This window comes from Anguilla rostrata, chromosome 3, assembly GCF_018555375.3.
Source record: "Anguilla rostrata isolate EN2019 chromosome 3, ASM1855537v3, whole genome shotgun sequence".
Lineage (NCBI taxonomy): Eukaryota > Metazoa > Chordata > Actinopteri > Anguilliformes > Anguillidae > Anguilla > Anguilla rostrata.
Window position 1 is genome coordinate 69,792,539 of NC_057935.1, and position 20,412 is coordinate 69,812,950.

At 43.0% G+C, this 20,412-nt stretch overlaps 1 protein-coding gene across 1 annotated transcript in view; it reads right to left on the reverse strand.

Moving 5' to 3' along the window:
- Nucleotides 1–17,049, reverse strand: part of abca12 (ATP-binding cassette, sub-family A (ABC1), member 12) — a 90,610-nt gene extending 73,561 nt beyond the window's left edge. Inside the window, exons 1-11 of the mRNA XM_064329843.1 lie at nucleotides 16,805–17,049; nucleotides 16,053–16,121; nucleotides 13,782–13,875; nucleotides 8,642–8,804; nucleotides 6,693–6,823; nucleotides 6,415–6,488; nucleotides 5,940–6,119; nucleotides 4,705–4,898; nucleotides 3,353–3,465; nucleotides 2,201–2,304; nucleotides 1,794–1,916 (exon numbers count right to left, since the gene is read on the reverse strand). Of these exons, the coding sequence (XP_064185913.1) occupies nucleotides 1,794–1,916; nucleotides 2,201–2,304; nucleotides 3,353–3,465; nucleotides 4,705–4,898; nucleotides 5,940–6,119; nucleotides 6,415–6,488; nucleotides 6,693–6,823; nucleotides 8,642–8,804; nucleotides 13,782–13,875; nucleotides 16,053–16,121 (1,245 nt within the window). The 5' untranslated portion in view covers nucleotides 16,805–17,049. The remainder of the gene's footprint in view (nucleotides 1–1,793; nucleotides 1,917–2,200; nucleotides 2,305–3,352; nucleotides 3,466–4,704; nucleotides 4,899–5,939; nucleotides 6,120–6,414; nucleotides 6,489–6,692; nucleotides 6,824–8,641; nucleotides 8,805–13,781; nucleotides 13,876–16,052; nucleotides 16,122–16,804) is intronic.
- Nucleotides 17,050–20,412: the final 3,363 nt, after the last annotated feature.

Below are 20,412 nucleotides of genomic sequence, written 5' to 3' on the forward strand. Positions count from 1 at the left end.
TGAAAGTGATAAATAACTACCAGATTCAAATTCGGCTGCCCCCCTTCCCAAATTCAGAGATCAGAAAAGGCTAATTAAATGGACTGCATTTTATATAGCACTTTTATCCAAAGCGCTTTACAATTGATGCCTCTCATTCACCCATTCACACACACACACACTCACACACCAACGGTGAAAGGCTGCCATGCAAGGTACCAATCAGCTCATTGGGAGCAATTAGGGGTTAGGTGTCTTGCTCAGGGACACTTCGACACGCCCAGGGCGGGGGATCAACCCGGCAACCCTCCGACTGCCAGACAACCACTCTTACCTCCTGAGCTAAGTCGTCCCGATTTTTAACTTAACTAATCAGAATTTCAAATGTAATTTTAGGGACTTTACGAAAGCACTCATAGTTAATGAAAACAAGCACGGAACTGCCCAGACCCACGGCGCAACTCGCCTCGGCAGACACGTTTTAGCTGGCACCACCTGCGCATGCGTCCTACTAAACGAAGCACCACCTGCGCATGCGTCCTACTAAACGAAGCACCACCTGCGCATGCGTCCTACTAAACGAAGCACCACCTGCGCATGCGTCCCACCAAACAAGCACCACCTGCGCATGCGCCTACCAAACGAGCACCACCTGCGCATGCGTCCCACCAAACGAAGCACCACCTGCGCATGCGTCCTACCAAACGAAGCACCACCTGCGCATGCGTCCTACCAAACGAAGCACCACCTGCGCATGCGTCCTACCAAACGAAGCACCACCTGCGCATGCGTCCTACCAAACGAAGCACCACCTGCGCATGCGTCCTACCAAACGGCACACTGCGCATGCGCCTACCAACGAAGCACCACCTGCGCATGCGTCCACCAAACGAAGCACCACCTGCGCATGCGTCCTACTAAACGAAGCACCACCTGCGCATGCGTCCCACCAAACGAAGCACCACCTGCGCATGCGTCCCACCAAACGAAGCACCACCTGCGCATGCTTCCGACCGAACATCCGTGAGTGAGTGAGTGAGTGAGTGACCACAATCTGCCATGCATAGCCCACGGCGGCAGTGCTGCCCGTGCGCCGTGGGAAAAAAGCTGCAAGACCAGTTCAGCTCACCTGGGCCACTTCCTCCTCGTTTAAATTAAATGAAGCGCCAAGGAATGCAGTATAACCCTGGGGGCGTGTTGGTGGCAGCCCGCAACAGCTTTTAAACCAAATTTCATACAAAGAAACTGTGGCCTGAAGGATCGGCCGCTGCGATGTAACGTGAATGTGAAAGAGAGGCGGTGGAATAGACAAACTGCGGATGCCACAAATTAAGCGACCATATCATGCTCAAAAAGCACCACAATCACAGTCATGAATCTCTTTGATTATTTATTTTTAATTGATCGTTGCTACCTGCAAAAACTCACGAGCAAAGCTATGCAGAGACTCAGCAGCTCTCTGGATTAATGTTCGCTGCCCGATAAGACGCAAGCAAGTTGAAACATTGCATTACACAACCAAAATGTGTATGGCTACATTTTTCCTCCGTTTAGTCGACATCTGTGCTTTTTAAGTTGACAACTACTTTTTCCTTGAGAGTGGAAACTTGTTTGTAGGCTGCATTTGCAGAAGGAAGTCAAACGTAGGTGGCATTCGGCATCAGTAGTCGTGCTAATCGTGCTAACACGTGCAGGCAAATGTCAGTTAATGAAGCAGGCCCAGAATTTCCATACGGTGCATCTCAATAAATATCTTCCCACGGTATATGGCCAGCCCCTCTCCTTACCAACCAAATCTATTCTAGAGTCCTCACCTGCTGGGTGACCTGGTCCTGGTTAATCCATCCGAACAGCCGAAACAGCCCCTCGTCCCCACAGGAGAGGTTGCCGGCGCACACATAGCGTTCAAAGGTGGGATAATCCATCAGCACCGCGGCCTGATGGGAGATGTAGTCACATTAGGACTATTGAAGCCGAGGCACCATGCATCAGCGTACAGACAAGAAAGCAATGGACAAGTATACACAGAACCAAAGAAACACCTAGGTTCCAAACTCTAAACTCCAAAGCTCATCAGAACTGTTCAGAAGGTTCAACTAAACAATTTACACCTGTTTGTACGATGCTCAATACTGCAAATGTTGTTAATCACCTCGCTTATTTACAAAATGTTTGCTGATATCCCTTTAAAAAAATCACATAATCAGGAGGAGGGGCCTACCATATCCAATGGGACCTTGACCCGCTCGATCACAGCAGCCTCAGTGTCAGACAGGGAAATATTTTGGGGTACCACGACGACATCACTCAGAGGAACGTCGACACCTGTGCATGATCACATAGCATATCAATCCAGGGTGCGGTTTTTAAAGTTGCCTGGCCAGTTTGTGGTGGCCTGGTAACTTATACACGTGCACACGTACACACACCTGGCCTGCACTGCGATCAATCACCGTTTTTTTTAATGCTACATTCTTTTCTGTGACATAATGAGTGAATGAAATGTGCAAAAACATTTTCTGTACAAAAGGTCTTCGGAGTGCTGCACATCCACCCAGGTGCTCTGACCTGTTATTTTAAGATGCAACACCCTGGCAGACATTTCAGCTACCGGCCTGAGATGAGATCCAGCTGGAACCAGTGTCTGCTCCAGCTGGATACCATCTGGAATTTGCTGGATGGCCTGCTGTCAGTACCAAGCCGGCCCAACCAGCTGGACATGGTCTTGTCAGCGTCGCTAGTGCCTCAGCCATCTAATTGCCAGCTCGACCATCTCCAAACCAGCTTCAAACCTGTTGGACCTGCTTTAAAACCAGGTGGGAACCCAGGTGCAATATTGTTGTGGTGCTGCACATAGCACAAATCCTACTGAAATGCCCTGCGGTAGGGGCATGGTGTATGGGACGTTGGTCAATGGGATTTTCAAACACCCCCCCACCCCCTCAATGACACCAAAAAATGGCCTATTTATATTGGGCCAAAACCATTGGAGTTAGAGAAGGAAAAGAGAGCTGAAAATGTAGAACCAGCTGCTACAGGTTCTGTCCCTGTTACCGTACCACAGAGAGTTTCCAGGGAGTTTACTAGTTCTGTGAAATATAACCATGGGGGAGTGCTTTGTTGGCCATCACAAGCTTTTATAAATGTATGTATACTCAGTGCATCCCAGAGGTTTTCTTGTGTTTCATTTTAAAATCCACTCCCCCACCCCCTTCTTTTTTTTTAAAAAAAATTTCCTAAAGTTTCAAAAGGTATAATTGCGTGCTGGATTACAGCTTTTCGTTTTCCTCACAGGAACACTGATTTGGAAAACACGGTATGTCACACCTCTGAATATAGTTAATTTATAAATCACATTTCAGCGATGTTTTACCTTTGCCAGGCCAGTTGGTGAGGTACTGCAGGAAGCTGAGAGCGTGATCCAGGACGGGAGTCGCCGTGGCAACGGGAACTTGAGGGAAAATGCTCTGGATGGAGATCAGAGTCCTACAGCCCAATATAGAGACAAAGACCCTCTATGGATTCAAACTCAATACACACAATAGCTTTCAGGTTATCTTCACAGAAAAATAAAAAGTAATGAAAGCTAGGTCATATTTTCATACATATATACATATCCTCTCTAGCTCACGCACGTGCATACACACACACACACACACACACACACACACACACACACATTTAAATTTTAGTGTTAAGTGTCAAGCTGGCCTAGTGCATGAACGTATGATCTGAGGTAGCCCTGCAGGGTTACAGCATAAAGTGAAAGTTGGTTAAGGCTCCAGTACATTTACTTTGTGTGTTTACAATCGATCATGCCTAACCTCTTCTTCTCTGTTTGTTTTTTCCTGAGGGTCCAGCCCCTCCCTCACCCTGAGTTCACAGATGGCTCAGGCCTTTTTTCCGCATTTAAAAGCGATTATTTGACACACACTTTTTCTCACATTTCCTTCCATTTGAAAGGGGTAATAAACACTGTTTTCTGAGTTCCAAAGCAGAGTATGACGTCTCCATTTGTTACATCACAACAATCCTGCTGTTAAAACAACAATAAAACCTAGCCCTGCCTCAGGATTTTGTGCAACAACAAAAAAAAATCCTGAAAAATCCTTCGTTTGAAAAGGTGACAAGCTTTGTTTCCTTTCACCTGGAGCCCAGCCCACACCTGTCACGCAGAAGTAGGTGAAAGCCTGCTTTTATGAAAGCATCTCAAAGCCCCGTCTCACGCTCCTCTTCTTGATTGATGGGTAAGTCTTACGTATTCCGGGATGACATAGCTCAGGAGGTTAAGAGCGGTTGTCTGGCAGTCGGAGGGTTGCCGGTTTGATCCCCCGCCCAGGGCGTGTCAAAGTGTCCCCGAGCAAGACACCTAACCCCTAATTGCTCCCAACGAGCTGATTGGTACCTTGCCTAGCAGCCTTTCACCGCTGGTGTGTGAGTGTGTGTGTGTGTCTGAATGGGTGACTCGTAAAGCGCTTTGGATAAAAGCGCTATATAAATGCAGTCCATTTATTCAAAGCAATCTAGCACAGCTGCACAAATCACCCACCCTGCTAATTGCAAACCGCTCGCAGTCGAGCTGTGACAGCTCGAGTGGTGACTTTTTATATTTAGCCTGGTTTTCTTTGCTGCATTCCAGTTCCATATTCACACACGCACACACACACACACACACGCACACACACGCACACACAGACGCACACACATGCACCTCTGACCCCTCACCTCTTGACGTCGCTCAGCAGGGAGAAAAGCTCGTTCAGTTTCCCCGGCGCGTTGTCGGGGGTGAAGAGGCGGGGCAACCGCAGGGCCGCCTCCCACGGCGGGTTCTGCAGCTGCAGCCGCTCGAACGCCACCACCGCCGCCCCCACGGTGTCCAGCAGCTCCGCCGGGTTGGTCAGCATCTGCTCCGTCACGGCCTGGGGAAAACCAGAGGCACGTTCATACCGCCACCAGGGGCTTGTGTGTGTGTGTGTGTGTTTTAGTTCCCCCCCCCCCCCCCCCCTTCACTAACCAGTCCCTCCAGTTTTTCGCAATTCGGAACACATTCAACACAACACCAACAAATTTCCGCATTTTTCATCATAAAACGGCGAATTATGCAGCGTCACGAAAAAATTCCCATATGTTTGTTCTTTTTCTTCCGCAAGAACAAGCCAGAAGAAGGGACACTGTGTTGATGCTTGCTAGTCATAGACTGGTTATGGCAGCAGAAAAAGTGGATCACACAATTTACATCTGTGGAGAGAGTCTGCACCTTATATTGCAAGCTTATTATTGGATCAACACAAATCAAACGTTTCGCTACACCCCCCTAGAGCACGGGCAGCCAGCAGGAGTTTCATCGGTGAAATGTATCAACACGTGTTCTTCTAATATAGCCCATTGTATTTCTAGGAGAAACATCATTCTGTCTGAGTCTGTTTTCATTTTATTTTATTATTTTCATCGTCATATTTTCGTCATTTTAAATGCGAAATGAATTACTCATCGTTGTCGTCATATAAAGGCATTTTCGTCATGTTACCGTCTTCGTCTAGACCATCAAAAAACAGGTCGTTGACGAAAACAACACTGCTCACAAGTTGTGGGAAAGAAACTCGGAGGGGAAGTCGGAGCACACTGGACATGTCAGGAGGCGTTGGTGTGTCAGGGGGTGTGAACGTGGAACTGTGGGTGTGTCAGTGGGCATGGCCATGGAACTGTGGGTGTGTCAGTGGGCATGGTCATGGAATTGTGGGTGCGTCAGTGGGTGTGGCCATGGAATTGTGGGTGTGTCAGACGGTGTGAAAATGGAACTGCCATTGTGTCAGTGGGTGTGAAAATGGAATTGTGGGTGTGTCGGGGGTGTGTGAAAATAGAATTGTGGGTGTGTCAGTGGGTGTTTACATGGAATTGTGGGTGTGTCGAGGGGTTGAGAACATTGATCTGTGGGCGTGTCAGCGGGATGCAGTCCCCACCTGGTTGAGTGTAAGAAGGAGGACCTCCAGCAGCGTGTCGTTGGTCTTGCAGAAGGTGACGAGCGCGTAAGTGAGGGGCTCTATGGAGGACAGGGTGGAGTTTTTGAGCATGGACAGGGAGGCGCTGCACAGCGACTTCTTCAGCAGGTTCACCGACTCCAGCATGGCATTCAGAACCTCCTGCGGACGAGAGCGGCTTACTGTGTTAAAAAAAATAGCACATTTCCCCACAAAAACAGCACATTTCCCCACAAAAACAGCACATTTCCCCACAAAAATAGCACATTTCCCCACAAATTTGTATGTTTATTTAGCTTCTTCTGATCATTACAAGCATATTTTTAAATTCGAAAATGAACGAAAAAGGAAAATGCTGAATAATATGCCTCATATTTTACAGCAATGCCCTGTTAATGCTCCCCTAGGTAGCCTACCCTGTGTGTCTTTTTAAACATAATTTTACTGTCCAGCTCACCTGGTCTTCTAGCAAGGTTGAGTTCAGGGTGGCCATGAGTTCAGTCTTGTTAGGCAGGCCTTCAAAGCTGGGATCTTTAAAAAAAAAAAAAAAGTAGATCACACAATTACAGTTGTTCAAAACATTTGAAACTAAAGAGACATTTACTGATTACTTACACACCTTTCTTTGAAAGAGTTTGTAAACAGGAATCAACTTGGGTAAAAACACAGCCAAGTCAGTTTTTTTTTTTTCTATTTTAATTTTAATTTTTTTTTGTTTTATTTTGAGATTCATACCCAGCATTTTGTTCCAGATCTGGCTCATGTGTGGCTGGTCCTCACCGCCGTCCTCATCCAGGGCTGCTTTGACCGCACTGCCCCGTTGGGCTGCATCGAAACCGTCGAGGTCGAAAGGCACCAGGGCCAGCCTGAGACGTGAGGACGGAGAGACAGGTGACACAGAGCTCAGGATGACACGGTTCTCCGTGATTCCTGAGCTCGCCAGCGCTCGTTCTTCTTAATGATGTCCCAAACTGTTTTATTTTTGGTTAGCCTAAGGTTTGGCCTATGTCTCAGATTTTTCTTTTCGAGCCATTTTTTTTTTTCTTCTTCGTATTTCTCTGACTCATAATGGCTCTGTTTGGCTTTCATTGGCACAGCTCTGGTCCTTATTTTGACGTACGCCAATTACAGACTCCCAAGGCAATCAAAAGGCCAGGATCAAAACCTGATACTGAAAGCTTTCTTATACCCGCACTAAGGAAGCAACTCAACACACCTGACTAATCAGAAACACCTGTGACGCCATTTGTCCAAAACATTATCATGCCCTGAAATGGGGGGGGACTATTTATAATAAGTGCTGTAATTTTTACCGGGTGAAACCAAAAAGTATGACAAATACCCTTAAGCTGAGAAAGCACACTTTAACCTCGTGTGAATTCTTTGATTACGAAATCTAATGGAGCACACGGCCAAATCAAGAAAAATATGTATGTGGGTGTGGGCGTGTGCGTGTGCGTGTGTGTGTGTGTGTGCTCTGTAAATCTCTGAGAATAACAACCTCTGCTAAATGCTTGTAATCCCATGTAAACCCACCCCATCAGTCACTCGCTAGGGGCATGCATCAGTGATGTCACAAGTCTGTCACTGGCTGACAGACAGACAGATGAAATAAGGCGCAGTATTCCAGAGATAAGGCATTCGTGCTCAGCGACGGCCGCATTCCAATGTCACCTGTCCTGTGCGGTATGTGAGGGCCAGCGGAACAGGTTCTCCGGGCCTCAGCAAGCCCACACACAGCACAGCACAGCACAGCACAGCACAGCACAGCACAGCACAGGTTCTGTTTAAGATCTCAGGTATGTGCATTACCTCTGATAGTTGACAGTGTCAGTGGGGGGGAGGAAAAAAAAAAAAAAAAACACGGTTCCGTGGTGTCCCAGAGAGGGAATACGCACAAACTTAACATTTAACTTTAAAGGTGTAAAGTACACGTATATATTTACCATCTCGTCTTATTGACAGTGACAGAAATAAATAAGAGTGGCTTAGAAAATTGAGTTGTGCGCACAGTGAGTGTGCATGTGCGTGCATGCGTGTGTGTGGGTGGGTGGGTGGGTGCGTGGGTGGATATTTCTTTTGACAGGTGACTAGAAACAAAGGAGTGAGCAAGTGATCATTCCAGTGAAACTATTTCCTGGATTCCGAGCCAGCTTTCCGAATCGTAATTTTCCAGGTATTATTCTCACAGGTAACACACCCGCACTGAGCGATGTCTGTTGCTTGGCAGCAGCCTCATTTTTTCCAAGAATGTCAAAGTTCTGCCAACAAAGGTCAAGGTGGGTCAACAGCACACTGTGATACGCTGAAAAAGCGCTTCCCAAGGACACTTAAAATAATATGAAAAAGCATCTCCACCACTACAGTAACTCGCTTAGAATTACCCAACTCGCAAGCAGCGTCAAGCTTTCTGGCTTTCAAACTTGCACCTGTCTGGAGTTACTTTTTTATTTTTTTTATTTAACCATTATTTAATCAGGAAAAACCCCATTGGGATCGAAATCTCTTTTGCAAGGGGGACCTGACATGAAACACAGAGTTAGCCGACAAGACTTACACCTAACGCAGGAGTAGCTCATTCACCGGCTTCCGAAAAAATGCGCGGTGGAACTTAAACAGGAAGGAAGCGGAGCGTGTGAAAGAGCGGGGGGAGGGGAGGCAGAGGGGGGGGGGGGACGACGTACTTGCGCACGTCCTCCGCCGTCCACTGCGACGACGGGGCGGAGCTTCGGCTGCTGGACCCCACCAGGTAGGACGTGTTGGAGCAGGTGCTGTCCGTGCTGCACATGAGGGTCTGGAGGAAGGGGAAGAAGCCGGCACTCGGCAGGTTTCGGGGAGCCACATAGCCTGGAGAAAGGAGGGGGGGGGGGGGGGGATCTCGTCAACACAAGAGGGGTTCCGCAAGAAACTCGGACCTGGGGGAACCCCGTGTAAAAATGCTGGTTTTTGTTGCAGTCAATCTCTTGGTCAGTCATGGGTACTGAGAACAAGCTTCATATTTTTAATAAACTTATGAAAATAATAAATGTATTAACACAATACAGGCCTCGCTCGCCATTTGCTTTGCTTTAGCTTCGACCTCTTTATATTCCCACAGGTAGTTGAGTTTCATCGAGCGTTCAGCAAATAGGAAACCATTCATTTCACCTGCTAGTCTATACATTAAAACATCTCTAAAACCTCTTTCAAATAAATCATTTGCCATGTAGCAGAAATACATAAAGGTTCTGGCTGATCGGAGAGATTAAAAGTTCTGGTACGCGAACATGAGCCTTTAATTTCACAACATTCATGGCATCACTGTTTCTAACATCATGTGGTCTTATGAGGGCTTTACAAGGGCATCCCACAGTAGACATTAAAAGTGTCTAATTAAGAGCAATTGACAACTTGTTAATGTGCCCTGCGATAGATTGGTGTATTCCTGCCTCTCGACCAATGCACGCTGGGATAGGCTCCAGTAACCCCCGCGACCCTGCTCAGGATAAGCGGGTATAGATAATGAATGGACCCTGCTCAGGATAAGCGGGTACAGATAATGAATGGACCCTGCTCAGGATAAGTGGGTATAGATAATGAATGGACCCTGCTCGGATACGGTACAGATAATGGATGGACCCTGCTCAGATAACGTATAGTATGAATGGACCCTGCTTAGGATAAGCGAGATAAGACCTGCAGATAGGTACGATAAGAATGGACCCTGCTCAGGATAAGCGGGTATAGATAATGAATGGACCCTGCTCAGGATAAGCGGGTACAGATAATGGATGGACCCTGCTCAGGATAAGCGGGTATAGATAATGAATGGACCCTGCTCAGGATAAGCGGGTATAGATAATGAATGGACCCTGCTCAGGATAAGCGGGTATAGATAATGGATGGACCCTGCTCAGGATAAGTGGGTATAGATAATGGATGGACCCTGCTCAGGATAAGCGGGTACAGATAATGGATGGATGGACGGATTACAACTTGTCACAATACAGCAGGCCGAAATGAAAACCGGCACAGAATGGACCGGGTTCGAAGAAACCGCAGAAAACGGGTCTAAACCGACCGGGCTGCTCATCACTCATACTGTGCAGAAGCACAATTAGTTCTACCCGGAGGAAGATCCCCTGGGATGCCACGGCTATGAAAAGCCAATGTCTGCCACAATACGCAGAACACAAGTAACAGGAAGTCTACAATATCTAAAATGTCTAAAATATCCCCATAAGCCATATCACGCCCTAGACCATTGACTGAAGGAAATGAAATGACGTACACCATGACAAATCCACCAGACTTGCTGGAAGAACATATTGTCCGAGCCAAAACACCCAGAACTACATTGTACATGACATTCAGTACGTTCAGTAACCACAATCAGCCAGAACAATCACAGCCTTAGCTCACACTGATAGTTTTAATAAATAGAGCAAGCCTATCAGCCAGTATATGGAACTGTAGCTCAATGGATTTTTTTCCAAGTGCACAATTCAATTTCAATTCAATTCAACTTTATTGCCATGTCAACACAGTTGATAGGAATTTGCCTCAGTGCAGCTCATAAAAACAGACAAAAACACAGACATTAGTAGATATTAGTAGATATTTATTTACATTAGTAGATAAAGTACAGCATTGTATTTACATGCAATAATCACTAAACTGAATCACCGTGTGGCAATTCAAATGAGTGTTCATATGAATAATATGAAGTTAAAAATGGCATACGTGATCAAATGTATACTTGCAAAGCATCACATCTGGTGGCCCAACACCAGTGAACTGTAAATATTGTATGCCTCTGTCATTGAAGATTCATTAAAGACTATTAGCACTAACAACTACAGCTATTCTGCGTCTTTTGTCTCTTCCTCCTAGCCTCTTCCCCCTCATAGTTATGAATATGTAAGCCATGAACATAATATCAGCAACCAGTTCAGACCCAGGAAACCAGGTGAGGTGAGTTAACTGCGTAATATAACTGCTTTAATTGATCAATTAAGTGCCGAGTATCAACAAAAAACCAGCCGAGCCCGCAGCCCGGCAGGACATGGAACCCTTTGAAAAGATTTAAGATTGCGGTCCCCAGGACTATTTTTCCAAATAAAGCATCGGTGGCGCTGACTTTGTTATGACGCGCGTGTGAGTTTGAGCCGGGTGGCCCAGCATGACGTGCACTAACGGGTACCTGTGGATAAGAGGTCTACCTGCTTCTGAAGTGTGAAACAACTTCAGAAAAAAAAAATTTCAAACCTAAGAATCTTTTCTGATATTTCATACTAAACTGCAAAATTCCAACAGCAAAATATTCACCGTTAATATATATATATATATATGTATATATACTGCACAGACCTGTATGTTTGGTTGCTTCCAGTAAACAAGTAAAGACATTTTGCTTGGTATGTGCTCATCCAAGTAAATGGGTTAGTTCTCAGATACTTATTGACCTTTAAGAGATTTGTGTGTGCTTTATAAATATATTACACGCCATGAATGTTTTCTCTGAGTCAAAAGACAAATTATACATCCTGGTACATTTCAGTGGCAGGAACACGTTAGATGGAATGTTGTCTTCGTTGCAACAATATTGTAAAAATTATGTTGCACAATATCAGACAAATATAGTCCAATTTCCTTTCCATCTATTCATTAGTTACCATAATTCCATTGTGTCTTGACAGGAAACGAGTGGTTCAAATTGTGAGTCATGGAACTGGAAAATCCAAGCGTATAAAATAATTGCGCAACGTTTGCCCAATCACTGCCACTCACAATCTGCTCGTGCATAATTCACGCCTCGGTTTACCGAAGTGTTGATGTTCAAGCCAGACCGCAAGTGTAATTTCGTTCCACACGAAAGATGTTAAACCGTTGCGTTGCACAACTGGAAATATGACATGTCCCGCAGCAGGAGTGCCACCGCACCGGCCCACGGACGAATAACTGACATAAACTGACAAAAACTGAGGACGGGTGCAAATGCCCCACCGAAGTGGGCAGAGTTAAATGCCCCCAGTGTTACTTCAGCTCTTAAGAGAGTACATGTGAGTCCAGCAGGGACCGTGTGTGTACTCTGCGACAGTTGAATTTACACATTTGATCGTTTCACTGCGAGAGTTTAATCAGCATACCGTATTTACGTTTTGTTTCTACAGTTTTAGTAATTTATTAATAGTCACATGGCAATAATAAATATAGGTTTCCATTTTTTTTTCTAGATTTAGACTAAAAATACTAAATTATATATTTAATTCATATACTCCCAAGGTTGTCATTGCAAATAACTGTCTTTGGTTATAAATTTACATTGATGATCAAAGTCATTGGTTTCTGATTTGTTTCGGTAATAGCCAAAGTGCCTCTTATTTCCAATACTGGTCAATCTGTACTATGAATATTTATAATTAATTTATTATTCATTTGTATTCATTTCAAAGTTAGAATGAGTGATTTTTTTTTTTAAAAGCCATCATGGCATCATGGTTGAATTACATCTCAAAGTGCAGGACAGTTCATAAAGATCACATTAAATAAACAAATAAATTCTTCTTGGATTGACTACATGGTTTCAGTGGGATTAGTGGTTCTGTGGTTGAGTCAATAAAACACCACCCTTTCTTCATTGACAAAGGAAAAGTCTTCCAGGAAGGCAACTCAAAAACAATGCCTTCCAACGTGCCCATCAGGTTGGTCCCTCGAGCAATGGGGGGGGACGTAGGTTATTAGGGGATAGAATGCTTAAATGTAGTGTAAGGGTAATGTAGAAACCTACAATCCATTTCCCCAAGGACACTGTCACACACTTGGTCAAGATCTACTGTGTACTGCACCTCCATGACTAAAGTGTGTACACCTGGAAGGCGGACCCTCGATGTCATTAAGGGTTTTGATAGACAACACCATGTCGTCGACCGATAGAAATGGAAACAGTCCAAATATGTTTCCCAGAAAGGTGCGGGAGAGGCACATTTTTGAACTACAGTAAACCCTGGGCTTTTTTTTACCCAGCGTGGCCCCATGGAAAGGTGTAAGGTGTGGCTCTACCCAGCCTACAATCACATGACCCAGTTGCTGTCTCTCATTGTGAGTCTTTTCTAAGAGTGGGCGCAGGTTAAAAAAAAAAAAAAACCCACCTCTTAAAACAAGGTGAGTTGGAGGTGGCATGCTATGTAACCCCAAGCAACCCATCCCCTTTCAAATGAAAGTGCCGGGTATCGGGGGCGACTCAGTTCCACGCACCAAGGTGGTTTTGTTACAGATAGGACAACACAAGTCATGCATATCTATTGTATACACAAGGTCAATAGTGAGAGGATATCTATTCTATCAGAGTAGTGAATAGGACAAATAACGACACGGTACAGTAACAGTAATTGTAGGACATTTCTATACAGTAAGGAAGTGAATATCAAAGAAAATTAAAGTATAATAGCCTGGATTCAATTAACAATTGTCCTTATTTTTTGTTTTCTTTTTCTTTATCAACCCAGTTTCGCTAGTTCAGCAACTGCCGAAATGTTAAGACAGTGAGTAAGACCTTTGATTTATTCATGAGAGTAAACCTTACAGACATGCGTTGACTTGTAAATATGAATACATGGGGGGAACATTTTTTTTTTTTTTTTTTTGACAGATCAGTGTAGGGAGACAGGAAGAACAAGAAGGAGAGAGAGGGAGAGACGTGCGACAAAGGTCGGCGGTCGGACTCGAACCGCCGACGTCGCGGCACGCGACGAGCACGTGGAAAGCGCTCTACGGGCTACGCCACGAGACACCCCCAGGAAGGAATATATTTACTTGGGAACATTTACAAACTTTCATACTCACATGTGCCTTTTAGCTTTGGGGGGAACTGCGAGCGGGTGATGGCGAGGATGATGAAGATGACGAGGGGCCAGACGAGCAGCGCCACAGACCAGCCCTAGCATGAGAAGAACATAACAAAAGCATGTGAGCTGGAAGAAGTACCACCATGATATTTTCATGATCCGTGAAACTTTTTTAGCATTACAAAGTAAAATGTCCAGTGTTAATTCGACTCTAAACAGTGTTAATTCTACTCTTAACAGATAACATAATTCAACTCTTTAACAGATATTCTTTGGTCCCACTCTGGAATGTGGAACCAAATGCTATCTGTTAAGAGTTCAGTTAGCACTGTTAAGCCATCTTTACACTGCCGAGCCGGGTTAAAATGCTGTAGCAGACCCAAGGTAGAATTAGTGATGATCAGTTTCCACAGACGTTCTTTATCCACCTTTTGCCCAGCTTGACATCTTTACACAGAAATCAGACCCGGCTCTGCTCCACCTATTCCCGGGGGTTCATGCTCTGTGTAAAGACGGCTTTAGAGTCGAATTAACACTGGGAATTTTACTGTGTCGTTTTTCTGTAGTTCTGGTAACCCAATGCATATGGCAGCCTGTGTCCTAGCTCAACTACTTTACCAGTGCCAGACCGAGATTTCATCTTATGTACTGATGGTGTTGCGACATCTTATAATTCCGTCAGTAGTTCTTTTAGAAATACATGTACCATTAGAGACATTTTTGTCCAATTAAAAAGGGAATTGTATAGGTTTTGCTTCAACTTCAAACTAATTTGAACTCTTGTCTAAATTAGTAATAGATTTATTATATCAACTGTGATGTATTCATTGATCAATTATTAAGAGTTACAAAGCCGATAAAATTAATTCTCCAAACATTGTGTAAGGTTCAGTGTTTACATTTGAAGACCTTTGTAACAAAAAAACTATAAACCTTATTTATATTCCAGATATACAGAAAATATACAATTTCATTTTGTTGCTGTTGCTGTTTAAAATGTTTTATAGACTAGGATACATCTGATTTAAGCTGAATTTCCCAAGTCTGTGGTACTTTTGATCCTGATTTATTGATCCGTAATTTTACCAGGAGGCCTCCAGGAGATTAACAGCCCAAAATTTACCTGATGGTTTCCTGGAAACTCTTAATTTCATTTTTTTTAGAGAGAGAGAGATCTGACCAAGACAACAGCTCAACAGGCATACAGTTTCAGAAAGTACAAAACAACTGCAGGCTGCAGCTTGAGACAGATAATATACCAACAACGACACACACAAAACCACGCACCCAACAAGCACTGTCCTCCTTGTGTGCCATGCAGGCACTGTCTGAGACATGAAGCAACCCAAACAAGCCGGACCCTTCAAAGGAGCGACATCTGAGTCCTGTATCACACAGCAGGATTGCTAAGTTAGCTGGACAACAGCACTGAGTAAAACCCGGAACCCCTCCGCATCTGGAACATGGACTGAAGCGAAAAGAGCTTTTCCAGGTTTTGCTCAGCGCACTTATCCAGCTAACTCAGTAATACTGCTTTGTGTAATACCCCCCGGTCTCTGAAGCGTATTGTGATAATTGCCGTGAAATACGCTATATAAATAAAAATTGATTGATTGATTGATTGATTGATTGATTGATTGGTCAAGGTAGAGCACTGTCCTGTCAGGTGACTGTTACATTATTCAGACTAATAAAGCAAACAGAATTACAATCCATTTTCATTATTTACTAAACAAGGTCACCCATATAAACCAATGTTGTATAAATTCTGCTATCACGGATGCTGTATAAAGTGATCCATATACACTCTCAGAAATAAATGTACACAAGGGTACAAACTCTGTACAAGTATAAAACTGTGCCTCTAAAGGAACTAGTGACAAGTGATTGTACCTTAGTACTGAATGGTACTGAAAGGTACAGTGTACCTTCGTGTTACTGCCACAGTGACAAATACAGGTACAACGTGTCCTAGTACCTTAAGGTACACTGCCTTACCATGACAAGTAAAAGGTACAATCGCTTGTCACTAGTACCTTTAGAGGTACAGTTTTGTACCTATACAGAATGTGTACCCTTGTGTACCTTTATTTCCGAGAGAGTACATCAAATAGAGGTCTAAGCAAAATTAATGTAATAAAACCATAGCCATCTCTTTGTCTACTGCCTCTCAAAGACGCATTTAAAGAACTATACAAAACACAGATCCGTATAACGTGTTGCATTATTTAATCCCGTCAACCTAGAGAAATCAGAGTGCTTTACTTACGGGCTGTCTGATAACGCTCAGGCAATTTTTCCAAAGAAGAAGTCGTAATTGGTGGAAGAACGAGGCCATCTGTAGATAGATAAATAAAGAAATGAATAAATTACCAACTTCACAGATTTCTTGAAAAGTTTCTTCCTCAACTCCTACAACACAGGTTCAGCCATGGTCAATAACCTTAGGCTAATTCATTTAGCAGGGATTGCGATGGAAAAATGCGCCTTTTTAGATTAGACTATTGAACAAACTGCCTATATCAAAACGGATACATGTTTCATCGCTGACATGGTGATCACTGCATAATATGAAATATTCCTTGGTCGTAGAAAAAAAACATTATCTAAACAGGAAATAGGAAAGCAAAAAGAATTTACATTGCAGATTTTAAATAACTGGCTGATGGCTTACTATTATCCCACAATAAACAACTACGCCTGTTCACATCGGTAACACTAGTTAAATTCATAGGTTCAGGTCTTTTCAATTATTTCCATAATAGATCTAACAGATGGGATGATAGACGGATTCGTTTGAATGCAAATAACATGATAGGCATAAACTAAATAAGTAGCTATAAACAAACAGACACCTGGCTAAGTTTTCAAGAAAAATTCACCTTGTGTGAATTCACCGGCGAAAATTGCCGCTGTTCTTTCCCTCAGAAAATAATTATCCAAAGCCCACACAGTAATGACTAGGCTACTATAAACGGCGTGAAAGAAGACGAGTTACATAACGAAGATATAGCTTTTTACCTTGCTGTGATTACTTTTCAGTAGTTGTCGTTACCGATATCCAGTGAAATAAATAGATTCTGGAGAACGCATTGTGCTAGGTAGATCCTAGCATGCAACTGTCTCCATCAGATTGAAGCTCTTGCCAAGATAGAAAACTGATATATTCTTTTAATTTAGCACCAAAAAATAGTCCGCGTCTTAACGAACACCTCGCGACTAGTAAGTAGCCTGAAGGCTGCGGATTGCACTGCTGATACTTTCCAGTATTCAGTAGGCTATATTGTTTTAGTGGGCGTGTAGGCTGCGTAGTGCTTCAGTGTCAGAGAGAGGGAGAGAGAGAGAGAGAGAGAGAGAGAGAGAGAGAGAGAGAGAGAGAGAGAGAGAGAGAGAGAGAGAGAGAGAGAGGTTTACTTGTCAAGCAAATAAATCACATTTGAATTGAATTGAATTGAAATGAGACTCTGAATTGGAAATAAAATAACTGAATTCTTCACTCAGCGGCACGGAGCGAGACAGGTGCTGCGGTCAACATTTACATCAGTGAATTGGCTGTTGGAAGAGTCTGCCGCTCTTAGACTCACTCTTCATTACAAATTACTATGTGGATGACCTAGTTCTGCTGTCACCCACCGAACAGGGGTTACAACCGAGACTGACAAAACTAGGGCAATTCTGTCAGATATGTGCACTGACAGTAAATTAAAAAAAAAAAAAAAAAAAAAAAAAAAAGCAGTTATGGTTTACCAGAAAAACGCCAGATTGCAGAGAAATAGGTACCACTTCACACTGGAGCTACACTTACCTGGGTCTGGTGATTACTGTTTCAGGGATTAGAATTGTCTGCAATGATAAATCACATTAAGTTTGAGGTGTTCACAGACATTTAAATTTATTTACAATTTGTTTAGCAGACGCTTTTATCCAAAGTGACGTAGGCTACAAAAGTGCATATCATGGTCATTGGAGTAACTACAAAACACAGGTTCGATAAGGTACAATACTCATTTCGTAAAGCTATTTATAGCCAAGAACACAGTTCAGTTCACGCAGTGAAAATTATTCTGACCTAACTAATGCAAACTCAAACTAGGGGAAAGAACAAGCTACAATTAAGACGAAAATAAAAATTACAAACGGTTCATGTACAATTAAACAAACGTTAATGTATTCCGATGTTACAACTGTGAAATATGTGCAAACGGTTGTTACAGAGGTGTGGTACAATTTTAACAACAAAAAATCGCTGCATGAATTGTTAATATCAGCAATATTTACAGGACAAAACACTGTTGGTGTTACTGTGCGTGGATGTTGAAACCAACAACCAATTAAGATGGTCATGTTAATTTTTTAAAAAATATTTTTGTTTATTTCCAAAAACGGTATGTAGGCCTATGTGGGATTGAATTAGTTGTGGCTTCATCATGTTCAAATACACTTATTGTGTCAATTGAGTCATGTAAATGGGAAAAGTAAACAAACCTTTTTCAGTCAACCTTGATTTCCTGTAACTTCATTTGTTGGGCGATTACTAATCATATGTGAGGTGGTAACCAGCTTTTACCTCTTCTAAACCATCTATATACGTTCTATTGACATTATATATGGACAACCATGGCACATGGGGATAGACTTGCTTGTGTCGTTGCTTAGCGATTTTTCTGAGTGAGCAATACAAGTCAAACCTGTGCTGATTTGGAACCAGGAGATAAATGAAACATGACAAAACAACAGCCCATCCAATATTATTCAGTTCAGTTTGGCCATTTCATTAATTAATGATGGACTCCTGCATTAGAATCATGCATTATATTTATATTATTTCATTCTTTTGTTTGGGCGACACTGAGTCGTATTACTGCTGTGAACGGTACCACTGCCATTGTATGATCTCTCCTGTTTTCGGTTTGCTTAATAAAACTTGAAGATGCTGTTGTAATTATTCTTCGTTACAGCATCGTGCGTTAAAGCTGTTTAGCTACAGGTGAAATGGGAAATTATAACTGTCCCAGAATAAACGTTTCAGCAATGTCTGATTCTGTTATTTATGAAATTCGTTTGAACTCAATTTTTTTTTTTTTTGGGGGGGAAGGGGGATTGAGACATGTCCTGTCCCCTTTAGAAATACACACAGGGGTCACACTCCTAGTTCGACTTGGCATAGGTTAGGTCAAAATAATGTTCATTGCCTGTTCTTGGCTATAAATAACTGTACGAAACGAGTATTGTACCTGTTTGAACCTGTGTTTTGTAGTTGTTCTAATGACCATGATATGCACTTTTGTACGTCGTCGTGTTGCTAAATAAATGTAATGTAAACGCAATGTACAGATCCATTTCCTGATAGCAAGCACCAGGGACAGATCTAGAAATGATTTGCGTGGGAAAACTAATATGAGAAAGGCCCACACGCATGGCACAACCCCACGAGCCCCCCTGGACCCACTGGTGTTGGGGAAGGAAAGCTTTCCCTGTTACGCCCACTTAGCTACACCCCTGGTGAACACACAACCAAATATTTACAAACCTGAAGTTCTGGTAACTCGAAAACCGGCAAACAAAAGGCCGCCACCTCTCACATGATCTTTCTTTTGTTTCCTAACTGCATAATTTCAACCTTCTGCTAGTATCACAAAAGGCTCACACTGGCTTTGAGCAAAGACAAGAGCCTGGGTTTGTAACCAGATCTTTCAGAATTATGAAGAAGTGGAACTCCAGAGGGATAATCTTTTTGCACTTTAAAAAGAAAAAGAAAAAAGAAAAAAAGCCCATTCAGGGCTGTTCCCCATCCCAGCTATTCAGCCGCCGAGGGAGAAAGTTGTGGAATAAATAAAGACAGGCAGCAACCGAAGTAAACAGTAAAAGACAACATTAAATATAGTTAGAGACCGTCACTGAACACAACCCTGCAGGGCAGAACACACAAACTCACTCATCGAACTCCCTTGATTTGCGCTTCTCCATCTTGTCTTCGGAAATGCTATTTTCCAACCGAGATTCAACCCAAGAGGCAATACCAAAGAGCTTTGAGCATTACACTTACTCTCTTATTTACCTTTACCCGACCATGTTTCATTTGATGAATTTCTATGTAAAAATAAATAAATTAATTAATTAAAAGATTCATACATTCATACATTCATTTATTCACAGCACTGGAGACCCTAGATCTGAATTGAATTGTAATTTGATATAATAAATACGGAAAAGCAATAAAATAAAATAAATTTTAAAAAAGTTTTGTATTTAGAAATTATAACGGTGTTGTTATTTGGGCTACGGGGAAATGTATCGAGGCATATTACAGTAACATTTGGAAAAGGGCTAAAATGTGCATGACAAAGCACAAAACGGAAATGGATTGGAAAGTAGTTAAAGAAATACAAAGTGACATTAAAAAAAAAGAAAAAAGTAATTTCTTCGATCATTACCAATTCGCCACATTTATCCCTCCCTTCTCTTTGGAGACACTTTTTTTCTATTATTCAAAGTCTCAGTATCAGAGAAACCCTGTTAATGTGTGGCGTGATCTCCGCGGAGTTCTAAGCAGTCATCTCAATAATTTCCATCACTACAGCGCACAGCCTAAAGACGATTGCAGCGGATGAATTTCGTGTGATTATGTG